The 17,792-nt window shown below is 35.1% G+C and overlaps 1 protein-coding gene across 2 annotated transcripts in view; it reads left to right on the top strand.

Moving 5' to 3' along the window:
* Positions 1 to 6,103, top strand: part of FOLT1 (folate transporter 1) — a 339,568-nt gene extending 333,465 nt beyond the window's left edge. For both annotated transcript variants that reach the window (XM_089403631.1, XM_089403630.1), the window contains 4 exons: positions 4,576 to 4,647; positions 5,227 to 5,247; positions 5,344 to 5,411; positions 5,570 to 6,103. In XM_089403631.1, coding sequence (XP_089259757.1) covers positions 4,576 to 4,647; positions 5,227 to 5,247; positions 5,344 to 5,411; positions 5,570 to 5,684 — 276 coding nt within the window. In that variant the 3' untranslated portion in view covers positions 5,685 to 6,103. The remainder of the gene's footprint in view (positions 1 to 4,575; positions 4,648 to 5,226; positions 5,248 to 5,343; positions 5,412 to 5,569) is intronic.
* Positions 6,104 to 17,792: the final 11,689 nt, after the last annotated feature.

The raw sequence follows: 17,792 nt of genomic DNA, 5'->3' as shown, positions 1-17,792 counted from the left end.
GACAACCTAGAAAACTTCGATTTTCCTTCTCTAGCAAATCTTCTCCTTCTTCTGCAACTTCGCACTTTTTCTGCTTCCTCTTCTTGGATATCGAACTTGTGAGAGTGTCTTCCAAATGAATCGAACTGCTTGTATATATACCCTTTTCTGGAGGTCGAATTACCCTCATGTAGGCTGACTTGATCAGGTAAGGGCCGACTTGGTGTGGAGGTGACAAATGACTTATTTTACTCAATATTAATTCTTTTTACATGATTCAAAAGCCCAAGAAGGGTCTCTTTAAATGGACAATGACTCTAATGACTCAAGACAAAACCTAGAAGTCCTCAATGGGGACTTTGACCTAAAACATGATGACCCAAGCATGAAACCCATGCTTTAATAAGTCATAACAATAATAATAAAAATTTCTTTTTCTTTCTTTTGATAAATACATTTCATTATGACTCAAATACAATTATGAAGACTGAACCTAGTTACATTCTTCAATAGAATGATGATGTCAGGAGGTAGATGTTTCATGATGTTGATGCTATCCAGTGACTTCTTGTGTTGATGTATGATGTTGGTGTCACTAAGATGGGCCCTGTGGTGTTTTGCATGGTCCTCATATGTTGGAACACACTTGATGATTAGATGGGATTAGCATTTCTTTACCTCTCCTCACTTATGATGTTGCTATGGTACAATGATTCATGTTGCCTCGGTGGGATTTTCCTCGGTGATTTAAATTTATGATTGAATGTTTATTGGACAACAGCTAGGGGGATTGTGTTCATGATGTTAGTACCCTCTTTGATATGTTATTTCCTAAGTTTCAGTTAGAAAGGGGAGAACTACATACAATTTTATGGTGATTTAACCTTTTTCTAAGGTTGGAATGATAAATTTTGATGTAACAATCTGTTGGTGATGTTATCAAGTTGCATTAGGGTTTGTACTTTAGGATTGGACTTATCTTTTGAATTGCAAATTTTAGAGGTAAGAACTGCAAACATTTGCTACATGGTTACTGTCAGTGAAACATGAGTCTTCGATCACTCGCGATTAATCACGAGTCCAACTCTGCTCGACCCTTAAACAATCTGTTTCAACTCTAGTAGAGTCAAACTCACGTTGACTGAGTTTGACTCATGGTCAACGCGAGTTTGACTCGCGACTAACCGATTAATTGCGATTCAGGTGATTGAGGCAATTTTCAGCCCTCTACTCAATGAGTAGGGGTTTTAACTTTTAGGGTTGCCGCATTGTTTGCCGTGTGGTTTAGTTAGGTTAAAAATTAAACATCAGTCCATAACTCACTTTTCATTGCTCAAGTCCAAAAACCATATGCCGAGAAGCTAATAAAGGTGTAGCTTCAGTTTCAGTTTTACTACGTGTAATAGACGCATAGTGTGCTCCAGCATTAGCTTCGACATGTGCTCATGATATTTTGGACATCTATTGATGCATTGTTTGGACATGGCTTTATTGAATATCAATGAAAAATGTTTTTTTTTTATTCAATATGTGTATATCTTTATTTATTGGATTCACCGATTTTTTCCCAATCTGATTAAAATTCTTCGCTCTTTTGCCTTGCCAATTTATTGCCGATTCTGAGTCTAGTAACATTGGTTACTATCATAAGTAGCATTTTCTTGGCCTATGAGGAGATCATAGTACTTGTGGTTTTATTGATCCAATGGAAAGGAGATAATTGAGATCAAAGAAGGCAAAACACACTTTGACTTATTTTTTTGAAAGGATCAAAGGTACAAGGAAGTTCCTTCTGGGAAGTGAGACAAATTCATAGTCAACCAGATGGTATTGTTGAGTTGCCTACAGTTGCAAATATTGTGAGAGATAGAGCTCGAGAGCAATAAATACATGGAGAACATCTTGATCAAGGATCTAGATGAAGCAAAGTATTGGCATTGATGAGCATTAATTAATCTAGTCTTGTTCTGAATGTTTTGAACTTTGAAGTTTTAAATCTCTCTGTATCATTCTGACATTATAGCTTGATGTATTATTGTTTATATTTATGTGAAAATAGTCTTGCATTGACTCTTAGGAATGGGTATCTCCAATTTTATCACTTGCTTGAGTAAATCACGACTATCTTATATTTTCTCGTTTCAGCTCTTTAAATCTTTACATAGATGTTATATTAATACACACACGTGGATGCAGGTGATGCACTCCCATACACTGACAAAATTGGGTTTCAAAACAAACATCCTTGTACCTGCAATTGCACCCACGAGCCCTTAACCATGGTCACTGGAATAGCAAACATCTTAAATGTGTATCAAATGCTCTGATTCATGGATGGATTAAAGGCTTACGTATAGAACACAATAGTAGTTATAGAACAAAATGCTATCCAAAATGCCATTATCCTTGAACTAAGGATAGTAGAACCAAAAGATTCCAGCTGTAAAGGATCCAGGAAAGATGGTGACCTTAACAATAAGAATGAAGAATCAAATCTATCTTAAACACTTTCCCTTCGAAAATAAAATATTTAGGGGAAGAAAATTCAAATGTAGACATTATATAGGGCATAATTTCATAAAAAGGAATCCTAAGAATGAAGATATTTTTGTAGAAATAAGTCCTGAATTGTACAGAAACGCACAAACACGAATATGGGGAGGGATCATCTACCTCACTGTAGCCAAAGCTACACTGGGGGTATGGAAGGGTCCCAAAAAGAACAATTGAAAAGAAAAACAGCTGGAAGGCTACATAATATCGAACAAAAAGTCTAGCTTCATCTGGAACATGGAGTCTCCCAAGGTGGGGAGTGATGTTGCAATCCTAATCAAGAAAGCTACTAGACAAAATTGGCATGACGCATTTTTTATATGTTCCAGGATAACCTAAAATCACAAAAAAGAAGAAATATTTTAGTGAGAAATATAAGCCAACACAGGTCTAAAATTGTGGCATGGGCCAAACAAAATGTCTAGCTTCATCAAGGACATGCAGTTTCCCAAGGTGGGGAGTGATGTTGCAACCCTAATCAAGGGATCTACTAGACAAAATTGGCATGATGGATCTTTTATGTGCTTCAGGATAATGTAAAATTACAAAAATGAAGAAATATATTGGCGAGAAATATAAACCAACATGAGTCTAAAATTGTGGCATGGACTTCTCTGTAATGACCCCACTTGATGTGGGCCCACAAAAAGTTCTCTATTAGATGGCGTACAAGTAGATTATTGGACCAACCTCAAGAAAGATTTCTCTAGTATAAAAAGGGCCCATGTTGCATCATCTTGACCTATCATCACAGGATTCCCGTCCTTGTTTATGTATCGTAAAGTTCTTTTCCTTCATAAAGAAATTTCATAATATGTGGGAATTGTTACTCACAACTTTGACTGACTATAACCTTTGCATATGGAATCAAAAGTATGACCATTTTCCATGATTTTGGGGCCTGCGAAAAGGATTTACACATTGGCATAGATAAAATTGAATTCTGGCTTCATTACTGTATGATAACATCATGCAACATCCTAACATCTTACTATCTTATTTAAGTATGTCATATCTCTAACCCTTTTCTTTTTCAAATACAATAGTTATACATGGTTGTATTTATTATTGTCCCCTATAAGATGAAAGTATCGCTCTCATTTATGCACAAGCATGAGCCTTAAATTAATCTTATAATAAGCTGTACTGGCTCAGCCTTCATGGTAATGTTGCATTGTTATGCAGCATTGGCCTGACTTATTATTTATGGTTGTTGGATAGTTTTGATATGCCTTTGTTGTTAGGAACTCTATTGCTTACATAGGTTTTTTTTAAGTTATACTATGAATATAGTTGGTACTTTCTGTGGTTGTTGGATGGCTTTATTATGCATTTTCCATTTTAAATGCTAAATTGGTTGCATTTCTTAGTTTTCATGCATTTCTCACTAAAATATTTCTTCTTTTTGTGAATTTATGTTATCCTAGACAAGATATACTAGAGTTTCATCATGGAGTAAAGGTCATACTCATATATGCATTTACTTTAAAAACTTTCAACATGTTTTGGCATGATGTTTATTTTATCCTATTAGGTGATAAATTTTCCAACGGTGTATGATGACATAAGTTTAAAAAGAGATTATTCATTATAGGTAGTAATGTCTTTTGATGGAGGAAGACTGCATAAGGCCTTGGCTATTGAACCTGTTTAACCCTGTGGTTTTAACTTCTAGTTATGGAACACAGAGCTTGTATTGGCTTGCCCCCTCTAGACAACCATATCTAGATGTCGGGCTAGAAGCTGGTATTTGTAGCTAGTTATGAAACACAGAACTTGTATTGGCTTGCCCCCTTTGGACAACCATATCTAGATATCGGGCCACAAGCTAATATTTGCAGGATTTGATTTATACAATTGCTGCTTCACCTTTTGTGGTTAATGTTCTTAAGCACATGCATCTTTATTCAATTTGTTTCTGTATTTTGGATCAATAGGAATGATCTGTAGGGCATTCTCTCATGATGTAATTTTGGTCATCCAAAAATAAGTACATCTATTATTTTAATGGATAAATTGAAAGTTTAAACTTGTTTCTTACAGACTTCTGTGGACTATGCTACTTTGGGAGCATTGTCAAAGACTTTTGCTGCATTGTTGACATATCCATATCAGGTGAGCTGGGGAACAGTCAACGAATAGTGAAACATTTTATATTACTTGTTAACTCAGTTGTCTTTACATAGAAGACTCTTCTTAAGATAACTTAGCATCTTTAAATTCATCTTATTATTCAGTTGTACTCTCTGCTATTCTGCTCAAGCTTTTTGCAGAAAACATAGCCATGCTTTTAAATGCTCTATGATTTCAGCTTTATCGAGACATCATAAAAAATGCATTGTTATCTAGTATAGTAAAATTCATTTCTCTACGATGTTAGAGAATCTTCCTTTTCTGCTGTCTTGACATATGAGAGCGTTGTTCTAATGATCTGTATTTTCTGAGGTGCCTTATACACCTCCTCCAATTGGAAGTACTTGGCAAGGAACACATCATCATTGGTTAAGGCATTAAATTCAAATTCGTAATGGTTTTGGGATGTCAATCTTGAACAACCATTTTAGTTTTTTTGAAAGACGAGTATTGTTTGTCTTGGATAAGCAACTAGCTGGAATTTCAGTGGAAGTTATATGTTGAGTGAATTTTTCAAATCCAAACAACCTTTTGAAGTGCATTGCTTTAACTGGATTTCAGGTGATCCGGGCACGTGTACAGGTATGCCATTATCCTTGTTTTCATGATCGAATGGAAAATGATAAAAGAGGTGGTGAGGGATGGAATAATTTGTATGTATGTGATGTCTTGATGCAGCAAAGGCCAAATAGTGATGGTATACCAAAATATAGAGATAGCTATCATGCCTTTAAGGAAACATTAAGGCAAGTATTTCAATTTGAGTTATTAAAATTCTTTAACAGGATTAGTTCTACATTTGTATTTCTTTTCATTATCCATTCTGATAATCTTGTCTGTTAGAGTGTGTGTGTGTTAGCAGTGCAGACTTATTGCAACAAAATTGCACACTTGATTGCTGCAGGTTTGAAGGGATTCGTGGACTCTACAAAGGCATTGGTCCAAATTTATTAAAGAATGTTCCAGCTTCATCCATCACATTTTTAGTTTATGAGAGTCTCCTCAGATTTCTAAAGTGATTGAACTCCCAAGGTGTTGGAGTTCAAACAGTAACCAATGTTAAATCTGCCCAAAAGGAAGCTTTTTACAGGATATGGATGTGTTATTCTACCACCTATTTGCATTAGATACACCAAACCTTTGTGTTATGAGAGTTTGATAGGATGCATTTCATGTGCTTCTCCCAAGGAAATATGTTATTTCAGTTGAAGTGAGCTCTTAGCAAAAGAAAAGCCTAGGAGAACCTAAAGTTGTTAGAATAACGGCCAACGTTTAGTAGTATGTGCAACCTTAAGGTTTTGTTGAAGAATGTAACTAGTGTCGGTCTTCATAATTATATTTGATGTAAGATGTATTGTATTTGTCAAAAAAAAAGAAAAAATAATTTATTTATAAAAGAAAATTATTTATTAGCATGGGTTTCATGCTCTTATCATTTTATTTCTAGGTCAAAGCCTCCATTGTAGGAAGTTTTTTACAGGATATGGATGTGTTATTCTACCACCTATTTGCGTTAGATACACCAAACCTTTGTGTTATGAGAGTTTGATAGAATGCATTTCATGTGCTTCTCCCAAGGAAATATGTTATTTTAGTTGAAGTGAGCTCTTAGCGAAAGAAAGGCCTAGGAGAGCCTAAAGTTGTTAGAATAACAAGCAACATTTAGTAGTATGTGCAACCTTGAGGTTTTGTTGAAGAATGTAACTAGTGTTGGTCTTCATAATTATATTTGATGTAAGATGTATTGTATTTGTCAAAAAGAAAGATAAAATAATTTATTTATAAAAGAAAATTATTTATTAGCATGGGTTTCATGCTCTTATTATTTTATTTCTAGGTCAAAGCTTCCATTGTAGGCTTCTAGGGTTTATGTCAAAAGTCTTTGTCCATGTTATCATGTAATAGACCCTTATTGGGCTTTGTATATCAAGAAAGTTTGTTTTGTTTTGTTTTTTTTTTTTTAATGTAAAATGAGTCAAATAAACATCCTCCACCAAGTCAACCTCAAACAGGAGCCAAAAACAACTATAAATAGGCAACGACTCAACCTCATTTGGACATTCACTCAAGTAAGTTCAATCTAAAGTTGCAGTAGAAGAAAAGGAGTGCGAAATACCTAAAAGACGAAGAAAATACCCTAGCGAAGAAGTTTGAAGACTATTTTCTCTCTCTTTTGACTCACATGTGCAAAATTATAGAACTACAGGAAGGCTGAAACTTCAGATCTGTAGTAGGGCCAAAATTCTGAAAGCTAGGGGACGAAATTCTGTGTTGTCGCTGGGTTGAAGCTAGTTGACAAGAAGAGACTACTGAAATTTGCATAATCATCTTGGAAGGCTGACTTGATGGAGTGAGGAAGGTCTTTTGTTCTAGTTAAATGTCTTGGTTTGTCTCAATTTTATTTGAATCTACTAGTGGAAGAGTTTGATTCGGTTTTCCCCTTCATAGGGGTTTTAGCCTTGGTTGAGTTTCTATATCTGGTGTCATTGATCTTCATATTTTTGATTTGATGATTGCTTGATGAGAATAAGATAAAAGAAGAACGTAAAGAAAGTTAATAAGAATACAAGAATATCACAAGTAATTGTCAACATAAGAAAATCTGTCTGCCTTTTCGATTTTCTAACATGTTATCAGAGCTAAGGTGATGGAGAACTGAAAAAGGAAGCTTGAAGGTCTATTGAAAGAAGGATCAGGAAAAGGGTTTCAAGGAAGATCATAAGAAATAAAGGAAATCCTTTTATCTATAAGGAATACATTATAAAGTATATGACAACCTTAATGAAGACAAAAAATAAGCTAGAAGGAGACACCAACTATAGAGCATGGAAGAAGAGGATGGATCTCATCCCTGCAAAACACAAAGTATTGGATTTTGTTCAAGGAAAGGTGAAGGAACCCACAGATGATGCAGGAAAAGAAAAATACAAGGAGACAAAAATCTTGGCTATGAATCTTATTGTAGATAGAGTGAAGCACAATCTGATTCCCTATATATCCAATATAAAAACTACAAAAGGGATTTATGAAGCTTGCTCCAAATTATTCACTATCAAGAACATTAGACAAGTTGCTAGTCACAAAAATGAGCTAAGAACGATGAAGATGACAAAAGATGACATTGTATCTTCATATTTTGTGAGGATCTCCCGAATAAGAGATGAACTCTGTGCTATTGATTAAATCATACCAGATAAAGAACTTGTGATTGTTGCTCTACTAGGTCAACCTAAATCATGGAGCTCCTTCGCATCAGGTATTAGTAGTTGGAAAGAAACACCATCCTTTGAAGAAATGTGGAATGCATGAGGTCAAGAAGAAGCCCACATCTCATTAGCAAGTAATAAGAAGGAAGAAGATGAGGACAACACTTCAAATGCATATTTTGCTCACTACAAGAGAAAGGGAGGAAAAAAGAAGTTTAAAGGACCAACGAAGAAGATTGACTTATCTAAAATAGAATGTTATCATTGTCATAAGATGGGACATTATAGGAATCAATGTCTAGAAAAACTTAGGACATTATAGGAATCAATGTCTAGAAAATCTTAGGAACAAGGATAAGAAAAGAGAACGAGGACATGCAACAATTGAAGATGAAGCTCCACCTAAGAAGAAGAAGGCTGAAGAGTTTGAAGTCAAAGACTTATACTATTAAGTCTTTTAGGGACATTATCCCTTACACATCCTTCTACTAATGTTTTAGGTTTTGTGAAAGTTTTTCCTTTTATGTTTTGAGTTCTAGAGTTCATAGATCTAATATGTCTTAGAAATTTTTGAAATGCTTTTGATAAGTTGTAGGCATCCTTCAGAAAGATTGGATTAAGAGGGAGCCTTCACCATTTTACCAAAAGATAAGTATATTGTTCTTTGTTTCCTCTTTCATTTTTTTTTTCCTCCATATATCAAGATTTGTTTGTATTGCATACTCATAATCCTTTCCTTGTAATTTTTCTTTGGTAGGAAAGCTTATAGATTACACAAAGGTTATGGAGGAAACTTCAAGGAAAGACTTGTATCTTGAAAAGTAAGCTTGTTGCTAAAGAAACTCTACAAGGTTTATTAAAGAACAACTCAAGGTATGTCTGATTTTATTTAACTCGTTGCAGATCTTCTTCACATAAGAAGGTATGATTATTCTTCATTTGAAATTTGCTTTATATTACTAACTCTCTTATGTCTAGGGTTTTGAATCATAAAGATTCTTGTTAGGGTGATTAATCACTAGATTGAATCTACCCTTATCATACTATCTCTTTCCATTTTGTTCATGTTGATGAAGCCCTAACCTTTAGGGTTCTCTATAAAATCCTAGCCTCTTGATGCTTAGGGTATATTAATGATGAAACCCTAGTCTACCTAGGGTTTGTTGATAAAGTTTAGATCTCATGATGAAATCCTACTCTTGATGTTTAGGGTTTTGGTAATGTTATGGTAAAACCCTAGCCTTTTTAGGGTTTGTTGTTGATGTCTAGAAACCCTAGTTTTTAGGGTTCAATAAATTAGGGTTTATAACAAAACCCTTGCTATAGTCAATATAAAGTCCTAGGAATGAAACCCTAGGTGTATGTGCTTTTGTATGATTGAAACCTTAGCCTAGCCAAAACTATATTTGGAATTTGATGTTTGTATCTAGGGTTTATGATAAAAACCCTAGTAAGAGATTGATATAAGTTTCTAGGAAATAATAATGAAACCCTAGATATGAAATGCTAGAATGTTAACTTGATTGTTGATATTCTTTTGTTGATGAATTCTAGGGTTTGTCACAAAACCCTAGTAGTATTTGTCATGAAATTCTAGAGCATAATGTTAAATGCTATGATTGGATTGTTAATTTGATTTAATTGTTGATATCTAAGACTTTAAGTCTTGATGATGGAATCTAGGGTTTGTGACAAAACCCTAGCAAAATTGTTGAAGTCTAGGATATAAAGGATGTAACCCTTGTTGATTGTAAACCTAACTAGGTTTAGGTTTCTGTATATTTGTATTTGGTTGTACTTGTTGAATATTTGTAGGTACACAATCTTCAAAATGTTGAAGATATTTCATAATTGAAGATGATGATGAGCATGATGGATAAAAGAAGTTGTAAGAATGATATAAAATGTTAGGATATTCCGACACATAGGAAATAGTTAAGTACAACTTGGTCTAGTATAGAGTTAGGTATAGAGTTAGGTAAAGTGTGTTTCTTTACCTTGTACATTTTGTAACTTACAATCTGACGGTCACGATATGTAGTGATCCGACGGTTCATTCTCTCCTCGGTATTACCGACACTTGATCCGTGGCTTGACACCCGATTGGCCCATGATTTCTATTTAAAGCGCATGGAGGGTCATTTGTAGGGTAATCCGTCTATGAGAGAAGCATATGTAAATTTTCATTCTTTTATTAATAAATTGCCTGAAGTGGCCGCGTTGGCTCAGGCCGTGGACTGTTTCCCTCTTTGAGGGTTTTAACCACGTCAAAATACTGGTGTATTGATCTGTGATCTATTTGTGAGCGGTGTCCTTTGGTGTTCTGTTTGAAGAACTTACCCTGTAAATTCCTACATGGTATCATAGCTTTCTTTTAGAATCTGGCTTTTCTAGGTGTCATTCTGACAATACTGTCTACACCAAGAAAGTGGTCAAGTCTCTTATCATTCTTGTTCTTTGAATAGATGACCTGGTTGCCATAAGAAATAATGATGTTCTTGAAGAAATGAAGCTTTGAAAGGTTGAAGTTTCTTCGATGATATAAGAATGAAGTTGTTGATCTCCCTAAGTTGAGAGGGAGCTTGGATGAAAGAAAGGGTATATCTCCCCAGTTAAGAGGGAGGGCATATTATGACAGTTATAGTGAATACCTTGAAAGAAAGAATAAGACCAAAGAATGAAAGTACTATAGATGGACGTTCTTGATTCATGAAGTTGCAAACAAAGACCTGGTTGTGTTGAGTAGTACTGAGGCTAAGTTTGGTGCTGCTGTAAGAAGTTAAAGAAGAAAGCTTCCAACGAAGATGCGTTTGGATAGTACGATGATGACCTAAGCAACATCAATATATTTGAAGATCCCAGAGGTTTGTGTTAACTTGTATATATATTTGAAAGTTTATTGCTAATTGGGATTGTGATTGTACATGCTAATCTCTCCATAAAAGGGTTGAATATTTCAAAGCATGCTAGAACTAAAGACCATATCTTATTTAGTATACAGGGAGAGATGAAGCTTCCTGGGGTGACAAGAAGCTTGGGAGGACATTTGGTTGGCATTTGATGATGTCTAGATCTCGAAGTAGGGAGGGTGGTGTTGGTCTTGGAGCTCTAACCTTGGATACGAACCTAGATCCCTAGGTTAGTGTTAGAGTGAAAACCTGATGGTACCTAGATTGGCTGAAGCTTGGAACACACCTCAGTCCTCACTGGATTAGATGCCTTGGTCAAGTGTCTAATATGTAGCACTATGTGTGTTGTAACTCTTCATAGAACATCTCATTTTGAGATCTTCCATGTACCTTTGTATATATGTAATTATGAATACCTCCCTAGTTAAGAGGGAGTGTTGAATAATGTGACTATTGTTAGTCTTCATAATTATATTTGATGTTAGTCTTCATAATTCTATTTGATGTAAGATGTATTGTATTTGTCAAAAAGAAAGAAAAAGGAATTTATTTATAAAATAAAATTATTTATTAGCATGGGTTTCAGACTCTTATTATTTTATTTCTAGGTCAAAGCCTCCATTGTAGGCTTCTAGGGTTTATGTCAAGAGTTTTTGTCCATGACAGCATGTAATAGACCCTTCTTGGGCTTTGTATATCAAGAAAGAAAAAATATTTTTATGTAAAATAAGTCAAATAATCCTCCTCCACCAAGTCGCTTTCAAGTTCTACAAGTCGACATCAAACAAGAGCCAAAAACAACTATAGATAGGCAGCTACTCGACTTCATTTGGACATTCACTCAAGTAAGTTCGATCTGAAGTTGCAGTAGAAGAAAAGGAGTGCAGAATACCTAAAAGAGGGAGTAAATACCCTAGCAAAGAAGAAGGAACCCTAACAAAGAAGTTTGAAGATTATTTTCTCTCTCTTTTGAATCACACGTGTAAAATTCTAGAGCTGCGGGAAGGCCAAAATTTTCTTTTGTCGCTGGTTGACAAGAAGAGACTACTGAAGTTTACATAATCATCTTGGAAGGCTGACTTGGTGGAGTGAGGAAGGTATTTTGGTTTAGTTAAAGGTCTTGGTTTGTCTCAATTTGATTTGAATATACTAGTGGAAGAGTTTGACTGGGTTTTCCCCTTCATAGGGAATTTAGCCCTGGCTGAGTGCCTGTATCTGGTGTCATTGATCTTCATATTTTTGATTTGATGATTGCTTGATGAGAGAAAGATAAAAGAAGAACATAAAGAAAGTTAATAAGAATACTAAAATATCACAAGTAATTGTCGATATAAGAAAATCTTTCTACCTTTCCGATTTTCTAACAAGTTTTGCATGCTTATAGTTGTGTAGTTTTAGGGTGTTTTTGATATGTCAATCGATTCTTGGGCATAGCTATTGATAGTAATATATGCAAGCATAAATGTTTAGGGAAGACTTTGTTAATATCTCTTCAATGGTTTTGAAATAACTAATTCAGGTAATACTATTCATTTTGCTTTTGGATTTATAATTGCAGTGTGGATATTGTGATGTAAAACCAAGTAATTGATGTGAAATTGAACCTATTAGTTAATCCAAACTTTTCTATTACATTATTAGAACATCCATATTGGCACAATGAATCTAATGTAAGCCCTTTAAATAAGAACAAGTTCAAGCCTATCTTGTATGGATATGGTATGATATCTAACATGGATATGAAAAATATCTAAAAATTGGGATCAAAAACATGTGTGCGAAAAAAGCCGACGTGTCATAATTTTTTTCAAAAGGGCATCATTAATTTGCAATGTTGAAGGGGTACAAATATGATAAATTTGTTGAACTTGGTTATGACACACACACCATTAGACAAAAAGTTTAGAATATCATTCATGAATTTGCAAGTGAAGGAAAAAAAATGTTCTTATTGATGTTAGCCACTAGGACATCACGTCAAAACATTAGGTACAAAATGAATGTCACATCATTCTACTAAAATCAATTTGCTAATAATAACATATCCATATAAGAAAGATAAACCCATAAAATGAATTGTCAACGAGTATAATTAGTACTTGAGAGATAAGAGTATTAGTGATATATGTTGAATTTTCTACAAGGTGTGCAGTAGAAAACAATTTTTTGATCTGATAATTACTACCTAATGATCTTCAAACAATTTATATCATGCCACTGATATAATTGAACAATTAGACACATAAAATCCCAATAATAAATGCAGCAAAAACAATAAAGATCATAGAAAGACAACCATGCACAATCGAGACAATAAATTCTACCTTGAGAAACCCAACCTTGGGAGAAAACCCAACAACCTTTCTTTAGGAGAAAATTTTCTTTAGCAATGTTGTCTATAAATTTGTGCCAATAATCTATGTCAAAATACCAATCAAACCTAGTCAATCTTCAGCGAGTCAACACTAGTCAAAGTAGCCAAAATATCATAAATTCAACATTGCTCAACTTAGTCTGGTCAACCTTTCTACGATCAAATTTTGGCCTTTCTGTCAACCCTATGGTCAATTGTAATATCGATTCTAGTCAAACTATAGTCAAATCAACTTGGTCAAATAATCAAACTCAATGAACTACTGTGGTCAAATTCATCCTTCTGTTCACACGTGTGGCTGTCCAATAATGTTGGTCAATCTTGTCCAAGAACTCGGTCAAAGACTCCTTCACATGTGCAGCCAAGAGAGAGATAGAAAGATAAAATGATGATCTCGAAAACAAACTTTTCATGCATAAATTGGCTCTTCATTGGTGGAGAAAATGAAATGTCACATCATCTATATATACTTGTTGAATGGGGGTAAAATAACCAAAGTGGGACGTCTCTTCACCCTCCTAGGTTAACTTGACTTTTTTAGGTCGACTTGTGATTCAAAGATCAAATTTTTATTTTAATTCTTCATAATTCTTTTAGGCCACATGTGAGTGTTAAAAATATGCAATTGTGTTCAAATTCCACTTTGGAAAACTAATAATTGCATTGAATTCCTCTTTTCGAGAAGACCAAAATCGACCTAAAGATCACTCAAATCGGATAAAAGAAAGTGTACTTATGAAGAAAAGCCCACATGTGCATATTTGATAAGATTGACCCTAAAGCAAAGTGGACCACCTTGGAAGGCCCAGTGACCTCTACCTCATTTAGACACAACGATGAGACACTCTTCTATCTTGGTTTTTGGCTCGCACAGATCTTAGGCTTGTCCGCGGAGGAATAGGTCCACTCTGAGGTGAAATTGTAGGGTCTGAAGCTGACATCTCTGATTTATGTATTGGGCCTCAATCGCAGGCACAACAAAGGAAGAAGTCGACCACAATCGCTCGAACAGAAGCTCATCCATACGACTGGAGGCTTTGAGTTGCACAGACAACTCTCCATCCATGTGATTGGGAGTTAGGGTTTCCACAGTCCAGATCTGACCTTAGTCACTCGCATGCCTGGCTTAAGGGAGCGAATAGGCAACCACAGTCACTCACATAACTCCTCCTCCCTGCAACTGGGACCTAAAAGATGAAATCTTAGTCTTCCGAAGTTTTCGCTTGTTGACCGCAGACAGTGATAGTTCATTACAGATTTCAGAATCAGGGTTTTGAGTATATGCACAGTTGGGTTCAATTCATGGATGTTGTAGTTGTTTTTGTTGGATAGTTGCATAGATGAAGATATGGATCATTGTACTGAAGAAAAGTCATGGAGATCACCCCTATGATGACACCTTGATGGAAGCAAGAGAGGTTGAGGAGACCTAAGAGAATTCTAGGGTTTGAAGGAAACCCTAGGAAATTTGGTTATTAGGGTTTGATGAATATTATGAGGTTAGGCTTTGAGAGAAACCCTTGTCTATGGCAAAGATTTGTGATATGAAATCTAGAAACTCTAGCATGGTCAATATGAAGATGCTCAAGGACTTGTGTCAGAATTGATGAAGCCCTAGATGGGATAGTCTCTACTAGGCCTACTTGCTGATAGAGGTGGTTGAAATATTGAAGGCAACATTGTTATATGAACAATGGACAATGATGGCTCTTAAAGGCTAGTTTAAGAGGGAGATGATGATATTTAAGATGGGAAATCACTCAGAGGGCGTGGGAGGGCATTGGGGGGGTGGGGGGGGAATCAGTAATTTAATTCTTTTATTTTTGCTCAACTTAATATTCTGCTTATGCAGTTAATGATTTATGATTTTGCTCAATAGTTATTGAATTCCTTTTGTAGATTTCAAGGAGATAACTGATCCACTAGTTCCTCCAAAAATTGGAACTAGTTTAATTGAAAACAACCTGAGATAACTGATCTTGATTGCTATAAATTAGCAATCACACATGCATAACTAAACTCTAACTCCTCCAACTCGAACTTACTGAGTAAACTAGGTGACACAAGCCATGTCACACAAATTAACATCATCCAAGTTGTCTGCTAATGTGGAAATTCGAATTTTGTAAATTTAATCAAGGCAAAATCAAGTTGAGAATTTCTTGCTGCATTTTTCAACAACTTTGAGTTAGTAGAGGTATATATGGTAGCTTCTTCTATTAGTTGTGAGGATAATTGGATTTCGTAAGTTGATAGTGTTAGAAAATAAAAAAGGAAGAAATATTTTCTTATGTTCTTCTTTTATCTTTGTTTCATTAAGCAATTATCAAAAGAAAAATATGAAGACCAGGGACACGAGATGTAGGTGGACAACCAAGGCTAAAACCGCTACATAGGGGAAAACCCAGTCAAGAACTCTTCCTCCAGTAATTAAAATTGAGATGGACCAAGACCCTAGACCAAGAGACCTTCCTCCACCAAGTCAACCTTCCAAGATGATGTAGTAGTCTCTTCTTATTCAGTAGCTTCAGCGCAACAACAATGCAACTCTTCAACTTCCCAGATGCAGAATTTCGACCCCCAATAGTAGAATTTCGGCCTCCCAGTAATTGTAGAATTTCGGCCCCCTTCTAGCAGCTGCACAACTTCTCATGCATGGGAAAGAGAGAGAAAATCTTGACTTTTATGCTTGAAAGAGTCCTTATTTGTTATCCTTCTTCCTTGAATTTCACATCTTTCTGGCCTCAGAAGTTGTAGATCGAACTTGGTGTGAGTAAGTCCCAAATGAGTTCGAGTTGCTGCCTTTATATAGTGATTCTGTTGCCTAGTTTAGGCCGAATTGGTGGAGGAGGCTTATAAGACTTATTTTAATAGAAAATATATTTCTTTTTTGACAAATAAATCCCAAGAAGGTCTCTTTACATTATGACATAGAAAATGACATTTGACATAAACCCTAGAAGCCTACAATGGAGGATTTGACCTAAAAACAATTGACCCAAGCATGAAACCCATGCTTTAATAAGTCAATATATTAATAATACAATTTCATTTTTCTTTCTTTTGGCAAATACATTATATTGTGACTTAAATACACTTATGGAGACCGAACCTAGTTACATTCTTCAACACTCCCTCTTAACTAGGGAGGTATCATAATTGAAACCATATATAGGTACATGGAAGATCTCCAATATGAACTATGAAGAGTTCAGGCACACTCAGTGCCACAGACTAGATACCTGACCAGGGTTATCTATCCAGGTGGGACTAAGATGGACTAAAGTTTTCAGCCACTCTAGGTACCATCAGGCTTAATAACTAACCGTCAACGCAGGGATCTAGGTGTGTATCCAAGGTCATAGCTCGAAGACCATTGCCACCCTCCCTCTTCGGGATCAGGCCATCAAACACACATAGGCCGACCAGATGTCCTCCCAAGCATCCACCATTAGTTGCTTCAACTCTCCTTATCAAACTAGATATACCCATGCTTCCAAAGTGTTCAACCTTTTTATGGAGAGATTTACCTATACAAACTCAAACCCCAATCAATAATATATTTTCAAATATACATATAAGTGGACACAAACCTTAAGGGTATTCATTCATTCATTCAGAAGCTGCTTATATCAAGTTATCCAAATACATCTTGGCGGAAGCTTTCTTCCACCACTTCTTCAACAACACCAAATATAGCCTTAGTACTTCTCAAGTCTTTTGTTTGCAACTTCATATACATCAATCATACTTTTTCTTACTTTAAAGTATTCATTGTCATAATATGCACTCCTTCTCAATTGGAGAGATATATCATTTCTTCTATCTTAGGGCCCCTCTTAACTTATGGATATCAACTACTTTCTTCTTCTATAACATCAGAGAAGCTTCAACCTTTCATAACTTCATCAAGGTCATCTTGATCATGCATATGCAGGCATCATGTGTACCTGCAAAACTTTAATAGAAAGTACAACGAAATATATATATAGACGCATGAAATTAATAGTATCAAAGTTTTGTCAATATAATGGAAGCATCAAAACAATCAAATAATTTAGACATCAAACACCTAAACCTAGTTAGGTTCGTAATCATATACTTCTTTACTAGGGTTTTGTTACAAACTCTAGACTACAACATAAAGCAAATTAGATTAGTCTTATTTTATCTAGGACCTCAATATTATGATAGATTCTACTATGATCCATTACAAACCCTAGATTCCATCTTAGAGACACAAAGCCTTAGAAATCAATAATTTAATCAAATAAAAATTCTATTGTACATTTTAGACTCTACTAGGTTTTGTTGCAAACCCTAGATCATATCAAAAACATTATCATCATATCCTAGAATATCAAACTTCTACTAGGGCTTTGTTACAAACCTTAGAATTTACAAATTATGAGCATCAACAATTAGGTTAGCACATATACATATCTAGGATTTCATGCACAAGCATAATACAACAATATCTACATGGTAAACCCAAGACACAAATATCAATACATTAAAGTTAGACATACAACAATTTTCATCAAGTTAGGGTTTTGATCAAACAAACGAACATACACCTAGAGCTCCATTCCTAGGATCTTACTATAGATATTATAAGGTTTTTGGTCATAAACCTAA

The sequence above is a fragment of the Pinus tabuliformis genome, chromosome 2_1 (assembly GCF_031772625.1).
Source record: "Pinus tabuliformis cultivar Carrire ecotype Pingquan chromosome 2_1, CPIR1, whole genome shotgun sequence".
NCBI lineage: Eukaryota > Viridiplantae > Streptophyta > Pinopsida > Pinales > Pinaceae > Pinus > Pinus tabuliformis.
The sequence above is the reverse complement of the archived record's forward strand: the minus strand, read 5'-3'. Positions and strand labels throughout refer to the sequence as shown.